This window comes from Typopeltis vanoorti, chromosome 12, assembly GCF_054136105.1.
Source record: "Typopeltis vanoorti isolate ZY-2024b chromosome 12, IOZ_Tvanoo_1.0, whole genome shotgun sequence".
In the NCBI taxonomy this organism is placed as follows: domain Eukaryota; kingdom Metazoa; phylum Arthropoda; class Arachnida; order Uropygi; family Thelyphonidae; genus Typopeltis; species Typopeltis vanoorti.
The window spans coordinates 49,257,934-49,280,499 of NC_143560.1; the positions used below are offsets into that span (position 1 = coordinate 49,257,934).

Sequence of the window (22,566 nt, forward strand, 5' to 3'; positions counted from 1 at the left end):
TGCACTGTACAAAAGTACAGTGAATTAATTCCAGTTTATCTCATCCACCTACTACAGCTCGAATCATTAATCCACGATAAATATCATCAACACATACGGAACTCTACTGCAGTGTTCGAAGATCTGGAAACACTAGATTTCCAAAATAAATAAATTTGGTGGTTTGATTTTAAGTAAAATGTTTATATTATTCATGAAAACACGGTATACAAATTGATCAAAATTAAAGTGTCTCTGTCGAAAACCTTTTGTAATGCCACCGAATGATTCAAATGCTGTGAAACTTTGCAGGAATTTGCTCATCATGGGTAAAGGATAGCTGAGGAAAACAAAGTTGTTAAAAAATGCATCCTTAGGCGGCATTGTAAACACTGAATGCTCAGAATTAGCATAATCACACAATTGGTAAGTGCTAGGGTTTTAAAAGATGGACACGGGATTTTTTCTTCATTCTGGTTGTTAATACCGTTCACAGTGATGGCAACAACTCTAAGCTATGCTACCCGAACAATCGCAGAACTGTTGATACACTCCGTGAATTTCGTCTCGTGAACAAATGTCGACGAGGTTTATTATCTCCATGTGATCTGCAATGAAGGATTAGTCGTTTTGAAGAAACGTGATCGTTGGACCTATGCTACCTAAACAATCACAGTGCTGTTGATACTCAGTGAATTTCACCTCCTGAAAAAATGTCAATGAGGTTCTCCATGTGCTCTATGATGAATGATTAGTCGTTTTGAAGAAAAGTGATCATTATGAGTTGGAACTGGTAGAGGTCTCAAACCAATGTTCACAAGGAAATGAAGTTGCTACTCTCATTGTGGTGCATGCCCTGAATATTGTTACTGCAGTGCATGTGCCTTACACAGCTGTCTGTGTAAGGCACATTCACCTGTTCTAACCGGTTACTTCTGGTTCTCAAATAGTTCATTGGATTATCGTCATAACCCTGAAACACAGCATGTGCACAATATGTCCTATCTGCATTCTGCCCCTCAACCAGGAATGACAACACGCTGAACAGTACAGCCAATGAATGCACAATGGAAGTGAATAAAAATGTGTTCTTTATGCTTCTTGCTTTTGTCCTTCACTCAGAAAAATTATTGCATATAATTTCTGTACATCATACAGCTCCTAATCAAATCAGCTAACGCCTTTTATTTCCTTATAGGGAGTAGGTGAGGCCTTTATACACCTATCTAGCTTTTGGAGACTGAGTGGGCAGTTCAATCTCCATCGGTAGCCAATCAGAGATAACTGGCCCATGCTTATCACTATTATAGCAGCCACCAATGAAGAGGCTGGCAAACAAGTGCTGCCATCTCTTGGTACCTAACCCTAACAGAATGTTACTGTCTGAAATAATGTGGGTACTACGGTCAATTTTCTTCAGTTTACGGGATGAAAAACCAGCTTGTCCATGCCAGAAATCGACTAACTCAGGAACCGGTTGAAGAAAGACTTAAAGTTCCTCCAGTCGGCAAATAGACTTGAACTTAAGTCTAACTTCGAGCAACCAAGAGCAGAGGGCCACTTCCACTGAGCTACACAGGCCTTTTCATACAGCTCCTGCTGTGTTGAATTTTGAAACTACATTTTTTTTTCTCTCAGATATCCCTTCTGCATGATTCACAATGTATTTCTGCTATGTTTTGCAGCATTTGGATCACTGGGTGGCACTTCACAAGACCTCAAACATGGGTACTTTAATTTTGATCACTCTGTATATTGTTAAAGCAAGAATAAAACTAAAATCTCGAATCAATAAAAATACCATTTCAAATATATATAATAATATAATTAGCAACACCTTTTATTTCCTTCTAGGGAATTGATAAGACCTTTTAACTCTATCTAGCATTTGGAGACTGTATGGACATTTCAATCTCCACCAGTAGCTAATCAGATAGCTGGTCCATGATTATTATTAATTATAAGTGACAACCGATGAAGAGACAGGCAAACAGTGCTACCATCTCTTGGTAGCTAACCATATCTGATAACCGTCTGAAATAATGTGGGTTCTATGGTAGATTTTCTTGAGTTTATGGAAAGAAAAACCCGAGTTTCCAGAAGGGAAAAAACCATTCGCCTCTGCCAGAGTTTGACAAACTTGAGAACCAGTCAAAGAAAGGCTTAGAAAATATTCCTTCAGTTGGTAACTAGACCGGATCTAAGTCTATCTTTGGCACCCTAGCTTAGAGGATGCAAGCACCAGTTTCACTGAGCTACATGGGGCCCCTTTTCATTAATGCTAGAAGCATTTCTAACAACAAACTATGTATAAAGAATAGCAATAGTTTTAAAAAAAGTATAAATAAATCCTCTAACACTTTGTCTATAGGGAATAGGCAGAACTCCTTCAGGACTAACATCTTGAAGACAGATGGGCAGCCAGTCTGTATCTTTCACTTTTAATGATAGTGCAGCATGTAAGCTATCATTAAATCAAATCTTTTGAGGAGACAGCAAGTATAGTGGACTACTGGCACAATCTCATGACTCGATGCTATATTATTACCTGTATTGTATTATTGCCTCTTACACTATTACCTGTAATAATTTTTAAAAGTCTTTCTCTAATGATCTAAACGTGGTTTTTATGACCAGAAGATGGCTTTATATGAATAAAAGACATTCTGAAAGAAATTCAAAAACATTAAGCATCTTTTAAAATTAATTCACAAAGTACAGCAATTATCATTATGAATAACTTTAATATCATTCCCACACACACAAAACACAAGTAGTTAGCAAAAGAAATATTCTTGACATGTTTCGATTCTTATTTGGACCTGCCAGGAAAGATGGATTCAAAGCAGAGGTACATGAAATGAAGAAAAGAATGAGAAGTTAGTTCAATCTTTTAAAACTCAATTTTCTATGGATGTTCACAAGCAGCTGCTATTTTCACGAGTAAGTTTATTTATATCAGTTAAGCTATGCAGCGTCCATGACACTTCCTAGGAAAAAGGTATAATGTACAAATAGAGACTATTGGAAAGTGACTAAAGGAAATCTGAAGGGAAAATCGTCTATTAAGCAGTTTCCCCTTGTCTGGATATCATGAAGAATTTAAATGGAAGTTTTAGAGAATACTCTACATCATAGAGGATTTGGAATTTAGACAGCTAGGAGTTTTACAAATGAGAAGTAGTGCCATTAATGGAAGAAGACACCATACTTTTTTTTAGAACTAAGGAAGCAGTGACTGCCAAAATGGAAATGAATCATTTCTTTTTATATACATTATGGAAGATGAATAATTTCAATATTGCATGGTTTGTTGAGTGATTATGAGGTATAATGAATGTTCTCATCTGCAAAGATATGGATATGATTTATAGTAAGTGAAAATATTAATATACAGGAAGAAAAGTATAATTTTGGAGAAGCCATTTCGGATTGGTTGCTGGGAGATTGAACTGTCCTTTCAGTCTCCAAAAGTTCGATGACTAAAAATGGTCTCACATACTTCCTATAGAGAAATGAAAGGCGGGGCGGCTTTTATTTTTATTTATATGGGAAAGAAAGTGAGGAAAAAGTGGGAAGACAGAGGGTATACTAGAATTGAGTAGGAAATCCCAAGAGAGGAATTCATTGGTATTTAGGCTTTGATTTTTTATTTAAGCTCATTTTTAAGTTTGAATGAATGAAAACAGCATAATTAAATAATTAAAAATAAAGATATATGTAGCACTTTGAAAAATATGTTCTTGATACTGTTGTTCTCAAATTTCTAATTGACTAAGATATATGTTTTTCATTTGGCTGCATTATTCAGACACATTGAACTCTCTCCTCTGCCACCTCCACAAACAGTACCCAGAATCCAACTCGCTATAGAAGAGAAAAATAAAAAATTTTCTAGACTCTACTTACATCTTTCTAATGGCATTCTTTTTCTCAGGTTATTGAAAACACACCCACACAGGCAGGTACATGCCCAAAGTTTCCTATCACTTGCCCCCTCTCTCAACAATAGTGTATGATAAATGCCATTGTTAATAGAGCTTGCAAATGCTTCTCACAACTGAATTCTCCTTTCTTCACTGTACCTTCCTATGAAATGCTAAAAATAATAATAAAGGAGAAATTTTCCTCCTGCCACCTTGCATTCCTCTCAAATTACAATAATGCTATTACTGTTTAATGCATAGTTGTTATATGCTATCCAGTTGTTTTCAACTCTTGGTAATCCTGTGAACAAAGTATCTCCAACCCACTTGACCTCTTCTTTCTTTCAGTAATTTTAAGTTCAAGTTGCTAAGTTTTTTTTATGTTGTCCATCTAATACAAATTTGATCTTCTTCATTCCATCAATCTTTCCCAACATAACTGCCTTTCCCAATGATTCATCAGCTCGCATAATATGTCCAAAGTACATCAACTGCCATTTAACGATCATCATCTCCAAGCACATTCATTTTATATTCTCTAAACCTTCTTATTAGTCATTCTTGCAGTCCATGAGATGCTTGAGTCTCCTCCACACCCATACTTCGAATCAATTATGAATGTGAAGAAATATCCTCATATAGCTAGAATTTTTAAAAAACAATCTGTGCACTGTTTTCAAACTTCATATGAAGCTGGTTGCTCTCATGGATGAACAATACAAGTGTGCACTTGCATATTCTTACAACTTGTCATGGTATAGTCAAACTGAGAGGTCTCTTAACATCCACCTTGAAGAACGCAGAAAACATCTTCACTATTACAACTATGGTCAATGAGGTATAGGTGCAGAAGCTAGTATTATGTTTCACTGAAGCAAATACAATCTGTATGTCTTTTTGTAGAATCAGCAGCAGTTTTACAAAAACAACCAAATTTAAAGCAGAGTATTTAGAAAATCAAACCAAATAACTTTCCCCAAGATTTGGGAAAGATGTCAAAAAAAAAACATACTTTTCTTCCTATAACCATGCAAGATCATCTATTAGCAATTCACATGTGACAGAGGCTGATATGAGAATTGAATATATGAAGAAGTAGTCAACATGCTGAAAAATATCGAGGTGAATATAGCAGTGGGAGTGAATGGCATGTCCACTTGTGTGCTATGAGAATGTGCAAGAGAACTGGCAGTGCCTCTAAGCTGTTTAATCGAAGTCTCAGTTGTAGCAACATTCCAAAGAAGTGGAAAGAGAGTAAGATAGTTCTATTACACAAATTGCAAACCAATTAGTATCCCTCGAGTTACTGTTAAAGTACAGTACCACCCCCTCCCTTTGCACCCCCATTCAAATATAACCATGATCCTTATACTCACCATGTTTCACTTACCTTCCACACACTTCAACTCGCAAAAATAAATATAATTAAAATTAGACTTTTGTTTATTTTGCTGCTTTTCTATATCTCAGTGTATTATTTAGCTTTTGCATGCATTTTGCCAGCCTGGCAGGCCGAATGGTTAGCGCGTCCGCTCTCCAGCCAAGCGGCCGCAGGTTCAAATCCCGCCATGGGCATGGATATTTGTGATTGTCCTACAAACATTTGTAGAGAGGGAATCTGCGACCCTACCACTTGTTCTAGCAGAAGACATCATTGCCAAGACCATGTGAGGTATGGCAGTGACCATACAGCATCTATGGACATCAATTGTGAAAAAAAAGAAAAAATGCATTTTTAAGGGACATAAATCTAGTACATTTACATTTTACATTTTTCAGCTGCCAAAATGCTTTTGCAAACTAAATAAAGGCTAGGTTCTGCTTCTCACCTACTTCTGGTTTTTGCCAGTGGTCTGGTTCTGAACCTGGCGAATACAAGTGGGACACTTGTATTGGAAAAGTTGGTAAAAGGTAAAATTCAGGAATGGGTAGTTAGTAATAAAATATAAGGGGCAGCACAGCTTTGTAAAAGGTTGGTCCTCCCATAGGAATTTATTCACATCTTGTAACAGTGACAGCAGAATTGGATAAAGGATATAGCTACACTATGAAAAACTCCACTAGTCACACCTATTTCAAAGGAAATGGGTATGACCAGTCTGTTTACAAGGCAAGCTGAGTTCATTGCTTCATGGAGCTCCAGCCAAACTCTCTGCTCACCATCGATACAGAACAAAGTGTATCACAATTTTTTTTCCAGTCTTCCAGTGTATAGCCACCATGTTCTGACACCACTTTCCAGTATTTCACGGGAAAGACAAACTTTCCAGTTCTTCACAGAAATCAGTGGATTCTGTATAGGAATGTGACTGTCAATACCTATCCTCTTCAATTCCTTGCACACAGTTCAGTGAGATAATGGTCAGGAACAGTCTTCATTAAATGCTGCATACATGAAGTTGTTTGACCATACAAGAATTCTCAGATGATGGTAATCTCATTCCTGACAGACTGTCTTAGAACCACAGTTATGCCTCTTAGACAAGCAATGTGGGTTATTTTTCCACTGATAAAACACTCGAGAAACCTCAACTTATGAGAAACAAATCAGCTCTGCAATTTTCAAAATTGTGGCTTCAGGCAGAACATGCACAATAAGTTCTTTATCGAACTTCAGAAAATCATATTTTCCTCATTATGATCAACACTATTGAAAATTATTGATCAGATGCATTCTTAAAGAGTTACTTGAAACATGTGGTAACGAATGTGACAACTATTTTGCATATACATTAAATAAGTGTCATTTATATACATTTGCAAAAATATTCTAATTCAGTGGCCAGTATTGTGTAGAAACATAAGATAGTGAAGGGATTCTATAAGATTGACCCAAAAGGAATCTTTGTTACTGAAATTGATTAATGTTTGCAATTTAAATACAACTGTCTAGTTTATAATAAATTTAGTTTATTATAAACTAAATTAATTATATAGTGTGCCAATTTATTACATAGGCAACTCAGTCCTGAAGTATCTTCAGGACTGAGGCAACTTGTGGTAAACATGGACCAAGCTCTCATCGTCACTTGTCTTATTATCTCCCATAATGCAAAGCACATCTCCTTGCAGACATGTCTAATGCTATGCATTAAGGGAAAGCCCACTACCCAGACTGGTTTTGACCTTTATTGAGGTCTTGTCAGTGGGAGTCAGACCCAGAGGTGGTGATACTAAGGATGCAGGACATATATGACACAGAGGATGAAGCTTGACACTTTTTATATTCCCTGTTGTCTGTTTCGGGAGCAGTGATGGGAGAGATTTGTGCGCTATTTTAGCTCGCCCTGAGTAGGGGTGATACTAGGGTGGAAGCAATGGAGAAGTCATATTTATCTATACGAGTTGCAAAAAGGTGTCTCACCTTATTATTAAATTACTCCAGATTTAGAGAAAGATGTTGGAAGTTTTTTCCACTTGGTTAGACTATAATAAATTTAGTTTAATCCTTTATCCAAGTATAAGCAAACAAAGTTTACACCTGAAGTATCTTCAGAACCGAGGCAACTCATGGTAAAGGTGGACAAAGCTCTCATCACTACTAAGACAAGTAGTGATGAGAGCTTTTTAGTAGTGATTTGTCCACCTTTAGCATGAGTTGCCTCGGTTCTGAAGATACTTCAGGTGCAAACTTTGTTTGCTTATACTTGGATAAAGGATTAAACTAAATTTATTATACCCAACCAAGTGGGAAAAAACTTCCAACATCTTTCTCTAAATCCAGAGTAATTTAATAATAAGGTGAGACACCTTTTTGCAACTTGTACAAGTAAATATGACTTCTTCATTGCTTCCACCTCAGTATCACCACCTCTTGGTCTGGCTCCCACTGATGAGACCTCAATAAAGGTCAAAACCGGTCTGGGTAGTGGCCCTTCCCTTAATGCATAGCATTATACATGTCTGCAAGGAGATGTGCTTTGCATTATGGGAGATACTAAAACAAGACATTGTCTCAGTCCTGAAGATACTTCAGGCACAAACTTTGTTTGCTTACGCTTGGATAAAGGATTCAACTAAATTTATTATATTCAAACCAGGTGGGAAAAAACTTTGAAGGCTATCTAGTTATTTTCAGGTTTACAGTGCAATTCAAACCAACCGTGTACTGAACAGTCAGAGTAACCATTTGATAAAAATTTAGTTACATTACCAGATAATGTTATGTAAATTTTCAGACTATACATATTCTTAATCAAACAGTACACACACAAAGACACAAATATAGCAAGTATCATCAAATCGAAGTGTCTTCAAATATTTGATACAAAAGTTTAAAATATTCTGCCACTTAAATTAATAAATAGAACAATAACACATTTATATCAGATTACAGATATTTTTTAATACAAAAAGACTATTCAAGAAACTGTCTCTCTGAGTATGTCAGAGATATTATTAACCATATGATTTTGATCCAACTTCCAAAACTAATAATTAGTGATGCCGTTTTTTATGCTGAGAAAGATGTCCCGACTGAGAAAACTTCATACCACACATTTCACATGTATAAGGTTTCTCTTTTGTGTGTACTCGCCGATGCCGAGTAAGATGATGAGGTAATTGAAATTTTTTTCCACATATCTCACACATGAAACGTCTACCATTTGGAAAATTGCACTGATCTAATATATTACGCCAGTTACAGGATTGTTGCTGACACAAATGGCAACACTTAAACATATGATCATCACTGGTTCCTTTTTCATATGTATCTCTGGGTACAAAAAATTTTTTCCCACAAATTTGGCATATTAAACGTTTTTCTCTAGTATGCACCCTACTGTGATCTTTAAGATGTTGGGTTTGACCAAATTTTCTTCCACAAATTTCACACATGTATGGCTTTTCTTTAGTGTGAACTCTTAAATGTATTTCAAGATGTTGTTTTTTTGAAAAGTTCTTACTACATGTTTCACATGAAAACGGTTTTTCATTTAAATGCCTCCTTTTATGTATAAGAAAGCTTCTGATGTGCAAAAATGTCTTTTCACATGTTAAACACTTAAAACGTTCATTATCTATATCTACTTCTTGCACAGAAAAGCCTTCTTTCAAAACTTCAGTGTGCAAAGTTCCAGAAGAATTATCTGATCGATGATTCTTAACATGATTATCACAACGCTTTTTCCATTTAAATTTCATCCCACAAAGCTCACAAGTGAAAGGTTTATCATCAGTGTGCATCCGCCTATGGACTTTAAGGTAACTTGATGTGGAAAAACTTTTCCCACATTCATCACAGTAAAATGGCTTTTCCTTAGTGTGAGTTCGAATATGAACCCCAACATCCCTTGAGCGCAAAAACTTTTTACCACAAATCTCACAACTAAATGCTTTCTCATGTGTATGTATCTTCTTGTGTTCAATTAGATTACACTGCTGCTTAAATGAACTTCCACATGTCTCACACATAAATGGCTTCTCGTTTGTATGAATTCTTTTATGTTCAATCAGATTACATTGCTGCTTAAACGAACTTCCACATATCTCACACATAAATGGCTTCTCGTTTGAATGAATTCTTTTGTGTTCAATAAAATTACATTGCTGTTTAAATGAACTGCCACATGTCTCACACATAAATGGCTTCTCGTTTCTATGAATTCTTTTGTGTTCATTTAGTCTTGTTCTGAATGCAAAGCCTTTTCCACAAGTTTCACAAATGAATCGTTTTTCATTTGCTTGAGATTTACTGTGATTACTTGTTTTCTGTACATAATTCCTTGAGGCAGTGAGAATTAAGCATTGTTCTGTAACCTGAAGATTATTATGCATATTAAATACTTCTTTGCTTGAAGAGTTAAAATCACAATTTTCACATAAAAAAGAATTCTCCTTTGCATGAAATCTTTTACGAATATTAAGATTTCCTTTGGAGGAAAACTTTTTGCCACACATTTCACATACAAAAAATTGCTTTTTTATGTGAATTTCCTTGTGTCTATCTAGAATAGATGACTGAAAAATTTTTCCCGCAGGTCTCATACATGTACGGTTTTTCATTTGTGTGAATCTTACTGTGAACTTGAAGATTTCCTTTGGTTAAAAATGTTTCTTACAAATTCTACAAACAAATTTTTTTTCTCTTTATGTGATTTTTTTTTATTTTTTTGTTTGCAAGAACTTCTTATAGGAAAATGTTATCTAACATGTTCTTCATTTAAGATGTTCTGCACCTAAAAGAACTTGAGCAGTATCAATATGCATTTGTTCTGAAAATAACCATGTATAAGCTTCTGATGTATTTTCCTCATGTGTATCATATATGTTACAAGCAGTAAGAAAATTCTCTCTAGAAAGTGAAGGTTCATAAGAACTATACATAAAAAGGTCACATAGAACTGGCATAACAACAGGAGTTTCTTGTAGCGACAGCTCCGAACTGCTAGAAACACTGATGACAGGTAAATCCATTCTATAAAATATTGTTATTTCAGAAACTCCATCACTGCAATATATATTATTCGCTTCTCATTCCTTTCACTACTAACAAGGTATTTACTAAATATGTCACGTTTAGTTGGGACACAACTGCATATAAATGATACACAACTTGGAAACTGCAATGTGGCTACTTGAAGGACTGATGAGCTATATCTTCATCTGAAATATACAAAATATAAATCAATGAATTTCAAAAAAAAAAAATTGGCTCTAATTTTAAATTGAATGAAATATCTTCCCTCCTCTATAATGTGTTTGACTTAATTAGATTTATATCAAACTAAATAAATTGATTTTATATAAACTTATTTAATGCTATGATAGAACAATTAATCTTATCCATATAGCTATATCTGCCAAATGTCATCATGTATTCTCAAAATGCTTTGTCTGTTTTATAGGATGAGAAACTCTGCCACCTCTAATTAGACTGGCTAACTTATGGGATTAAATCCCAGGTCTTTCAAACCAAGAGACACCATTAGTACTGACTACACTATATATATATATATATATATACACACACACATATATATATATATATATTTATCCCTCACAGTGGGATATTTAGGTATTTCCCGCCCCTAGGCCCGCAGAAAGTGCCGCCCCTCATGACCTGCCTATGGGCAGGTCATGATTCCAACCTCCAGTGACTGAAGTTGCTGCAGAATCCCACTTGCTTCACATCACATAACTTTCTTCTGGGTGGTGTCATTTTCAATTTCAGACAAAGTGGAAATTATTTCCGTCCATCCCTCACGAAGACTCTGACAGGAATCATCATGAGCTGACCAACGAGTAGGTGAAGGAAGTTTGATTACTTTTGCAGAAATTTCCAGGTGCTTTACTGATGTGTTGAAGATGTGAAAAATACGCACAGTTTCTGAAGGACATAAAAAAATGCAGAAGAGTACGGACAGGATTCGACAGTGCAAGTACCAATTAGAGACAGAGAATATCCAGCGCATCATGTGAATTCTGCCAATGGATTTATTGCAAGAATTCTTGCTGCAGTCCGGTACTTGTCTGACATGTTACTAGCGTCATCATATGCCTGTCCTCTGCAATTTGCTACATCAATTCGAAGCTCGTTTAGTGAAGTCAAAATCGCCTCTTGTAACTCTTCAGATTTGTGACTTACCTTGGGAATGAAATGCAAGAAACATTCCACAGGAGTTCCATGTTCTTTCACATACTGTACAATGAAGGACAGCTGATCAACATGAGACAAGCCTGGTGTTGAGTCAACACTTATGGAATAGTACTTAGCTATTTTAAGTTCTTCGACAATAAATTTGATTACTTCCTTACTCATTATTTTAATAAATTCCTCATGCATGGCAAAGGAAAGATAGGAAATGAAACCTTTTTCTTTTTTCCCGCTTTTGGCAATGTGCTCAGCAAAAAAGGGATCAAGAAAGGGGTCAAGTTACTGACAACAATACAGTAGCTTTCCGTGCACGCGTCTCAGTCTGTTTTGGTGTGCAGAATCTGATTACATGCCAATATGCTTGTAGACTAAACTTACAATGAGGAAAAGAAAAATATTTCTCTACTTGTAAGCAGATGCGGCATATAAAGAACATGTTTAATATTACAAAAATGAGAACCTGGAAATTTCTGCTGCCCCTCAAAATTTGCCGCTCTAAGCCTGGGCCAATACCTAAATACGCCACTGATCCTTCACATGAGAGTTACAAGAATCCACAGCACATCAGTGCTGTGTGTGCGTGCGTGCGAAGTGCAGATAAGTGTTGATTAAGAAGAAATCTATTGACATTCTTAAAAATCTGTAAATTGAAATTTTTGTGAAACACATCATGGGAAAGGCTGTTCCAGAGGACAGAAGCAGATGAAATAAATGATGAAGAGGAGAAGCAAATATAATGAGTTTGCAGTTGTACTATAAAAAGGATGTTGGATAGTTGCTACTCTTGTTTTAACAGGCCTAACCTTGCTGTTAAGCAAGTGGAGGAATGATGTTTGCAAATTCACTGGAACGGTGACCATGGAAGTATATGTAGAAGAGATAGAGTTGCTACCAGTGCGATAGAGGTTGAAGTGAGCCTGTGATGGCAGGGTCATCTATGAGCTGAACTGTTCTCTTCTGGATAGCATCAAGGATTTTTTAGTAGGTTTTAGGTGCACAACCTCAAATATGTAAGGATGGGCAAACTTATGATTTATATAGGGTTAGGAGCTTGGTGGGTGTAAAATAGCTTCTTGAGTGGAAAAGAATACCTAGTCTTTTAGAAACTGAGAAAGGGAAGCTATTGGTGTGATGTTTGTCCCAAGAGAGATTGGAGGTAAATGCCAGTCCAAGGAGAGTTAATTCTTCTGGAGATCAAAAAAGACCAAAACTGTGAAAATAGCCAGGAACATAGAAAACTTCAGCCTACATTTTTTTTTATTTCCAGATTTAACCTGCCATCTTCACTAAAAACCTTGTCTAAATAGACAACAGAATAAGCAAAGCTGGTACGGTGGATAGCCAGCTGAATAAATTTACATGGAATAAGAGAAAAATTAGCCAAAACACCAATCTAGTAGTATAAAAGACTGTGTTCAAACCAATTTTTAAGTTATAGATCTGAGTGTTGGGTTAGAAATGAAGCACTTGATCAAAGACTAGAGACTACAGATATGAGGATTCTGAGAAAAATTAGGAGAGTGAACTGATGGCATCAATGGCACAATCATATTAAAAATGAAGATATTAGAAAGGAACTTGACATTATTAGCATTCAAGAATGTATCAGCAGAGCTAATCTAAGGTGGCACAACCACTTAAATAGAATGGGGGAAAAGGTTAGCAAAACAGGTGGCTGATGCCAAGATGGCAGGAAAGAGACCCAGAAGAAGACCAAGGTCCAGGTGAATTGATTCAGTCAGAAATGACTTAGAAGATTAGATATGACAATGTCAGAATGCTTACAAGTAATACTCTAATTTGGAGCAAAATTGTGGATAGGAGATTAATAAAAATGTAAACTTAATCATGTAGTGTTATCATAGTAACCTGAACACTACTTGGGGGTATATATCAGGAAATTGATGATGATGAATCTGCTTTCATTACATGCAATTATATTGCATGTAATGAAAGGTTGCATCATTCAGCCAATGCTCTACTGAAGCTTAAGGCCTGTCACAGACCATCAATCTACTGTCTTGAATTGATGTAAAATTATTATGGGCTCATGCTTTTTGTGTTGCATACTTTGTCCTATCAACATGAAATCACTGAAATTAGTATTCTCTTCTTTTTCTGGTGTGCACCACTTATTTATCAACTACAGTTCATTTTTATTTGTTTGTTTTGCTAGTAACACATGCTATCCTCGGTGCTCATCTGCAATTAAATATCATTCAAGATACCAATGAATAGTATATTCATAATTGCATCTTGCAGTCCTCTACTGTATACTACATCATTTGGGAAGTTGCCACAGATCTATTAGATTTTACAATCCTTGCTCCTCTGTCTGCTGCTTGCATCAATTGGCTGTTTATGGTCACATGTCTAATAGAAGCATCATGTTTTCTGTTTCTCACACAATTTTCAGCATACCTGAGAAGCTGTAAAGCCACCCTAGAAGGACAATAGTTTCAAAGATACTTATTTAATGGCTCTCAATATCATACCCCTAATAAAGTTGACCATTTTCACATACACTTGTATGCAGTGCTGTCTTTCAGAGAGAATTTATCCATATGTCATTAGTCACATATTACATTCCCATGTTGCATTAATTCAACATGGGAATGTCTCAGACAACTGTCTGTGTGTATTTATTTATTTTGTTTTGTGACTCAGAGACAAGATATACACCTTTGAGTGGTGGTCATTGTGTTGAGCTATAACTATGAAGCCAGAGTATTATCTCTGACAGCATCCTTCTGGCTGGTGTACATGTTTGTAGAATGAAAACACTGAATTTCTAGGAGGAAAAACTCTGCACAAGACTGGCTAACTCATCTTTGGTTGAAAAACTTAAAAAGGTTCTTTACATCCAAGACAGGATCCAAACTCAGGTTTTTTCAACCAAACAGTATCATCACAAACTCAGCTATTAAGCCTCCTATTATACATGGAAATTTGGATTGCAGTATTCCACAGTTTTAGATAAGGATTCTAATTTCCCATTTGGAAGCCTAATCTAAGCCTGCATCTTGCTATATATATGTATACACACATATATATCTACTCTATATATATAAAAAGATAAGCCGAAATTTGAAACGTTTTATGTCATGTTTTTTGTCTTACTGGCTCACCAGTCCGGAACTCAGTGGGGGAGGGGGGGGGCAAGTATATATATATATATATATACTGCTTGGAAAGAAGTCAATGGACACCATAGTTTGTTCCTCATACTATCATCACAAACTAAGCTATGGAACCCACCTTAATAAGATGTAGGACCTCCTTTCACTGTGATGATTGCAGCAGTCTTATAGGCATACTTTTCACAAGCATATGGTAGAAATCAAAGGAAATTTGGACCATTCTGAATGTAGGTATGTAATAAGGTCCTACACTATTGTGTGTGTGTGCAGGACCTCCAGTTCATCCCACAGATGTTCAGCAGGGTTGAGATCAGTCAAGTATGATAAAGTTCATTTCCACAAACCGTGCAGTTGCAGCCTCATGATATGATGCACTGTGTTGCTGAAAGAGACAATAGTCAGTTCCATGGAAACTAAACACAGCAGGAAGCATTGCATTGTCCAGAAACCTCTTGGAGTTCAATGTTTGTGGTACTACAAACACAGATCTATAGCCAAACCAGGAAAAACAGAACCATACCATCATCACCTCATGATTATTAATCCTCATATTAATCCTTAATAAAACTCTGGTAAGAAACGTTCGCCAGGCATCTGCCACACTCATCCATCTGCTCAGTAGAGGGTGTGGCATGATTCGCTGCTCCATAACACAGCTTTCCAAGCTTTCACATCCCATTGTATAAGCTCGTTCCACCACTGAAGATGATACTGCATATTGATTTGGATAATGTGGAGCTTTCATATTGCAGTCCTACCATGGAAACGTATGTTGTGAGCCTTGGTTCTGAATGTTTTTGTGCAAATTTGTATTCCAGTCAATGCCCAGAACTCCACATTCAATACATCAGCCAGCAAGTGGCAGTTTTTACGCATTATCCTTTACAGCACTTTACAGTCACGTTTGGTGAGTGTGGTGGGTCAACCAATGTGGGTAGCACTTGCAACTGACTCCCCTTCACTTCCATTTCAGTATGGCATCACTGATTGTTGACCTGGGATGGACCAATTTGTCAACAATTTGCTGAACAGATAGGCCTGGAGCATGACATCCTATCACAATGCCTCTTTTGGACTCCATCAGTACCCTTCTCACAGCCATTTCACCTGGACACAGTTGCAATGACTTAGGAGCATCATATTCCTTCAATTTATACCGACTACAAACATGTGACTCATTACATGGCAAAATGCACCTTACCCATCGGTGTCTGACTGTCATTGCATGAATGTCCATGACTTTTTTCCAAGCAGTGTGTATGTGTATAAACATATATAAAGTTACTATCACTGATATTCACAAAATTATTTCCAATTTGGTCGAGGTTTAATCTCATTTTAGCAGCAAATAACACTTGCGCTTCTGGCACATTTATAATGCTAGAAAAGTCTGTGGCTTGATGTCGGAGGAAACGTTTGAGTCCTCTAGCAGTGTAATCAGATGTTGCTGAAGGAAGCTAGAGACTGTGACATTTTTGGCTTTATAGTTTAATGATACGCAGATCATATTGAAAGAATAGGTGCAATAAATAAATAAATCTTTTAATTAATGTTATACTACAAACTCACAGATTTCATTATTGAATATGGTACAAAACACTTAACATGTTGTATCTTCTGACTATAGTCACTTAAAACCAGTGAGAAGTTATTCTATGACTGAGCAAACTTTGAAATGAAACTGCCAAGTAATTATTATTATTACGGGCAACTCCAAGGAGTCGACAGACTCATCGAGGGAGGCCTTAACATCATGTCAGGAACAACTATTCGTCTTCCACACAGTATCTATCATACCTCGCCTTAAACTCATTCACGGTCATAGCACCCACAACAGACTCTGGCAGCTTATTCCACTCATTTACCATCCTCCAAATAAATAACCTAGCTCTAACACCCCTGTTAACCACATTTTTGCCCAGCTTCCATGTATGGCCCCTAGTCCTCCCACCACCAGCCCTTAATTATTTAATTTTTAATATCACATTAATTTAATTAATGTGATATAAAATCCGGTATTTATACAATCAGCACTGACAAGGCTTTATATATAAATCTCATTGGTTTCTGGTTGTATAAAATGTTGTCCGAATAACAGTATGAAATTCAAATGAATATAGATCGAAATTATTCACAGTTACTTAGATTTCAATGTATACAAAACCTACGTCCATCAATTATCTCTCCGCTTCCTTTCCCTCTCTATTCACAGTCAAAGAGCACAGCACTTGAAATCAAGGTGCTCCTTTACAGTACTATAATTGAAAAAAAAAAAAAAAACATATTTGTTAATTAACAACCGTAGAAAATGCACAATCCCGACTAATATAAATTTTTAAACATTTAAACATGAAGTTTTTCATAATCTCTGAACAACGACACCTATTGGTGTAAATTACAAATTAAGTAACCATAATACCTTGTTGTGTAAAAAATTCTGCATTTAGGTGTGCCAAATATTTTAATTATTTTTTGTGGTTTTTAACTCCTTGATAAATATTTCCAATAAGTTATAATTATTATTAAAAAAACAGTGTTTTTATAAATTAAATGAACAAGCAATTTTATATGCAATAAAGTTTAAAATCCGAATTTGAATTTTCTCTGTGATAGCAGAAACCTGATGCCTTTTATATTCAAGGTGAATAGTAAGCACAGATCTGGTTATTACGACAGTACAGTTCGTGATACTTTGCTTTGTCTCGTCCCGCGAACGTTGCTGTGAGTCATTATTACTTATTTTTCATAGCGTAAAATCAAAAAGAGCCTCTTAACAACAACAACAATAATAATAACATACATACATACATCCTCAATGCCCACCTTTCCTAATTGGGTTATGGGGGCAACAGCTGCAAGAGGAACTTCCAATGGTCACGATCCTCTGCCACCAAGCTCAGGTGTTCTGGTGGGATTTCCAAACGTGTCCACCCAAGGTTTTGGATATAATCTATCCAGGGAGTCCTTGGCCTTCCACGTGGCCTCCTACCCTCTGGCTTGGCAAAGAGGGCCTGCTGAGAGGGAGCCTCTCTTGTGGCATTCTGATCAGGTGCCCATACCAACGTAACTGTGATCTCTGAACACGGAGAAGCAGCGGTTGAGTATTGAAGGTTTCTCAAATTGCAGAGCTTCAAAATCTGTCGAGTCTTGTCAGCCCTGCAACCCCTTGAAGAAACCTCATTTCAGCCGCTTGGATGCGTCTCTTCATTCTTTCGGTCATTACCCAACTCTCATGACCATAGGTGAGGATGGGGACATAGACCGTATTGAAGACAGCCAGCTTTGCCTTCTGGCTTAACTCCCGCTTTAATACTATATTAGCATATGAGGAATCGTTGTCAAGGTCTTAGAGAAATTAGTCAAGAAAAGAATACAGGATTGGATAGATGAAAATGGGATATTGTATGGGGGACGACATGTTTTTGTGAAGGGTAGATCATGCCTCAGTAACTTCCTCCCGTTTAATAACACAGTGACGACTGAACTTGATAAGGGTAATGGGGTTACAGTGATTCTACTGGACCTTGCCAAGGCCTTTGACAGGATGCCACATGGAACTCTAATCAGTAAACTGGAGCAGATGGAGTTGGATATAGGGTTGGTGAGATGGATAGGAGGGTGGTTGATGGAGAGATACCAGAGAGTCGTTTATTCAGGAGTTGAGTCTCAAAGACAGCTTGTGACTAGTGGTGTGCCGCAGGGCTCTGTTCTTGGACCACTACTTTTCAATTTGTTCATCAATGATATAGGAAAGGATCTGAGAGGAAGTGTTCACTTGTTTGCTGATGATGCAAAGTTGGGTAAAGCCATTGTGAGTGCACAGGATGTCAAAATTTTACAGGATGATTTGGATAGTTTGGAGGACTGGGCTAGGAAAAATGGATGTCAATTTAATGTGGCAAAGTGTAAGGTTATGCATTTTGGGGTGAAAAGATTAGCAGCAGTAAATCGCATTGGTGGAACCGTACTCCAGGAGATTGATAAGGCCAGGGATTTGGGAGTGTTGGTGGATAGGGAATTGAAGTTTAGGGGGACATTGCAAAAGTGGCTAAATCAGCTCATCAAATCACTTGGCTTCTGAAAAATACTTTAACATGCAGAGACAAACAAGTTATTGTTCCTCTGTATCGAGCCTTGATAAAACCCCATCTGGACTACTGTGCCCAGTTATTGGCGCCAGGGATTTCTTCGTGATGGAGAGGAAGTGGATAGGATCCAGAGATGAGTGACCAAGATGATAGCAGGTCTGTGGAATGAACCTTGTGAGAATAGGTTGAAGATTTGTGGGTTGCAAAAATTGGTCGATAGGCGGAAAAGGGGTGATATGATTGAGACATTCGAATTACTGAAGTGTTTCTATAAGATTAATCCAGAAGATATTTTTGAAAATAGGTCTGGTGGTGGGAGGACTAGGGACCATGCATGGAAGCTGGGTAAGAAAGTGGTTAACAAGGGTGTTAGAGCTAGGTTTTTTATTTGGAGAGGCGAATGAGTGGAATAAGCTGCCAGAATCTGTTGTGGGAGCTACGATCGTGAATGAGTTCAAGGCATGATAATGTGAATGTCGGATAGTTGTTCTTGACATGATTTTAGGGCCTCCCTCGATGAGTCCGTCGACTCCTTGGAGTTGCTTGGGATAATAATAATAATAATAATAATAATAATATCTAACGACCAAGCTCCCACAATATTGAGCTAGCTAAGCCAACTCGATTATCTAGCTCTACGTCCCATTTTCCATCATTCGTGAATATGGACCCAAGGTATTTAAACTTCTCCACCTGCCGCATTGGGACTCCACTTACATGTAGAGTGCACTGGGGTGGGTGTCTTGAGACCACAAATGTTTCAGTTTTGGCCACACTGATCTTCATTCCGGCGTCTGTACAAACTACAAACCTATCCGGGGTCCGATGGAGGTCATCTGTGGAAGAGCTAAGCAAAACTAGGTCATCAGCAAAAAGCAGACGTCCAATGCTACATCTTCCAATTCTGACACACTCACTGCATCGGCTGTGCCTATCAATCCAGTCCATAAATATTATGAAAAGGAGGGGTGGCAGAACACACCCTTGGCAGAGGCTAACGGTGACTGTGAAGGGTTTAGACTTTGTGCTGTTTATCACGGGTAAACATCACAAAACTCTGGGCATTCACACAGGGACTTGATGGCAGCTAATAGTTGGCCATCCAGTCCATACTCCTGTACTACTTGCCAAAGCTTCTCCCGAGGAACCCGGTCATATACCTTCTCCACTTGCACAAAACATGTGTAGAGATTCTTGGTATATTCCCAAGATTTTTCAAAGACTTGCCTTAAAGTGAAGATTTGGTCAGTTGTGCTTCTACCAGGACGAAAGCCACATTGTTCTTCCTGGAACTTTGATTCAACTATGCTCCTGCACCATCTTTCCAAGCAACTAGCATACACTTTCCCAGGCAGGCTGAGCAGAGAGATGCTACAATAGTTACTGCAATCCTTCTGGTCTCCCTTCTTGAAGACTGGTATTATTATGCCTGTCTGCCATTGCTTTAGTGCTCGCCCAGATATCCAAGCAGATATCTGGGCGAGTCAACCAGAGAACAGCCAGATACTCGAGTCAGCCAGAGAACACCGTCTTGATTTAAGGCTTTTAGCATTTCGGGCAGATTTCATCGTTGCCAGCAGCCTTGCCCGATTTTAGCGATTTTATTGCTAAATGGACCTCTTCTGCTGTGAGACTAGTCATTGTCCCGATCTGCACCTCTTGGATGTCCACAACTGCTGGGCCACCATGTTAAGAAGGATCTCAAAGTATTCCCTCCATCTGTGGAGGATATCCTTCTCGGTTGTTAAAAGTGCACCATCAGAGGCCTTAATTGCCCTTCTGTACACAATTTCCTCCCTCGAAGGCGCCGGATGGTCTGCCAGAATACTTTGTTTGCAGTTGCATACGATGAGTCTAATCTTTCTCCAAAGGATTCCCAAGACTTCTGCTTCGCTGTCTTTATTGCCTCAGCAGCAGCTTTTCGTGCCTCAGCATACTGCAAACGCATTTCAGGTGACCTGACCCTAAGCTATGTTAGGTAGGACTCCTTTTTTGCCCGAACAGTTTTTTTCACTTCTTGGTTCCACCAAGGTGTCCTTTTCTCACTGTCCGTTGCCAAGCCAAGCCACTTTCTGCCACAGCATGAGAGTGCAGAGGCAGTGACAGCTGTTCTGAACGGCTTTCACCCCTTCTCACCATCTGCAGTATGCATGGGAATCTCTTTGAACCTGGAGGAAATGTCATCTGCAAAATTCTTCCTCATGGCCTCATTTTCCAATGCCTCCCATTTCATGTGGTATAGCTGCTTAGGCCTACCAGCGTTGATGGTAGCCGCACACAACAAGGTGGTCAGTTGAGAGTTCTTCCCCTCTTCTCACACGAACGTCCAACACTGAGGAAAATAGGTCTGCAGAGACTATAAAGATGTCAATCAGAGACCTTTGTTCTAGTGTATCCCTGTACCAGGTATACTTATGGACTTCTCGGTGCTGGAAGAAGGTTTTCATTATGGACAAGCTGTTAGTACAGCAGAAGTCCAATAATTTCAACCCATTCGCGTTAGGATCAGGGGCGCCGTTCCTCCCAACCACACCCCTCCATGTCTAGTCATCTGTTCCAACATGTGCATTGAAGTCACCCATTTACAGAAATGATTCTATGTCTGCCACCCTGTGAAATACAGCATCCACTTTCTCTAGGAAGGCAGAGTATCCTGACTCCAGATTAGGTGCATATGCTTGCATGACAGTCAAATCATGGTTTTTCATCTGAAGCCTTAACACACATACCCATCTCCCAATGGGATCCTCTCAGCAACACAGTCTGACAGCTGGGGGCTAGTGAGTATTCCCACACCCGCCTGAGCAGACATTGTTGTGCTCACACCAGAGTAGTAGAGCTTCCACCCATTTTCGAGGTCGACAGTTCCAGAGCCTCTCCTCTTGGTCGAAGAAAGCCCGACTAAGTCTAGCTGGTAGCGCTTGGCTTCCTCAACCAGTTCCTTCTCCTTCCCTGTCAGAGAGAAGATGTTCCAGTTGCCAAAAGCCATAGTCTGGTGCCGTTGCCATTTCCGTCCTTTTGCAGAACCATTTCTTTGGGCTGCCCCTAAACACCTCCTCAAACGGGTAGCGGGCCCATTGATGGAGTTTCCTCTAGCAGAGTGCTAAGGAGTGGTGTCTAAGGGAGACTGTAACATATTTTTCGAACGGTTCCCTCTGCCTAAAAGCCGAAGGCGTCCCTTGGTAACCCGGCTTGGTATGAACATTTTTTGATCGCCTAATCATATTACAGTGTTTGATAATGTCCTGTTAGCACAAGACGAAATGACACAGAAAAATAGGAAAGATTTCCCTCGAATAATCTAATAGCATTCGGGCGAAGGAGCAAGAAGAGAAGAAAGAAAGAAGCAAGGGAGGAAGAGGAGGGACCAGTCTACAGGTAATATAACAGACGTATATTACATGAAGTAAGGCATGGTCCAGCATCAGGTACCTCGGGTTTGCCACGCCCGTACTCACTAAAGTGAGCCCCCCTGAGGCTCCTGCAACAATAATAATAACATTATTATTATTATTGGGGGTGATAGTTTGAAAGTTGGAAGTCTTTAGCACAACTGAGGGAAGAGTCTGGAACAGAAGACTTATTAGCATTTAGATTTAAGATTTTTTTCTGAGATTCTAGTGAAATATCAGAGGAGCCATGCAACGAGTTGTTCTTAGTATACTGAGAGATGATTTTAATAGGTCTAATGTACAAGAGTTGGAAGCGGAGGAAACTTGTGCAAATAGTTCAATAGTATCTTAGGTGATATTGCAATCTGAATGTGTGTGTGTGTGTGTGTGTGTGGTGTGTGTGTGTGTGTGTGTGTGTGTGTGTGTGTGTGTGTGTGTGTGTGT

At 38.2% G+C, this 22,566-nt stretch overlaps 1 protein-coding gene across 1 annotated transcript; it reads right to left on the bottom strand.

Moving 5' to 3' along the window:
* Nucleotides 1–7,937: 7,937 nt before the first annotated feature.
* Nucleotides 7,938–16,945, bottom strand: LOC150100775 (uncharacterized). Its single transcript, XM_090401741.1, has 2 exons — nt 16,811–16,945; nt 7,938–10,511 (listed from the first exon to the last, which is right to left on the bottom strand). The coding sequence occupies exon 2, from the start codon at nt 9,909–9,911 to the stop codon at nt 8,343–8,345; it is 1,569 nt and encodes a 522-aa protein (XP_090257867.1). The 5' UTR covers nt 9,912–10,511; nt 16,811–16,945; the 3' UTR covers nt 7,938–8,342.
* Nucleotides 16,946–22,566: the final 5,621 nt, after the last annotated feature.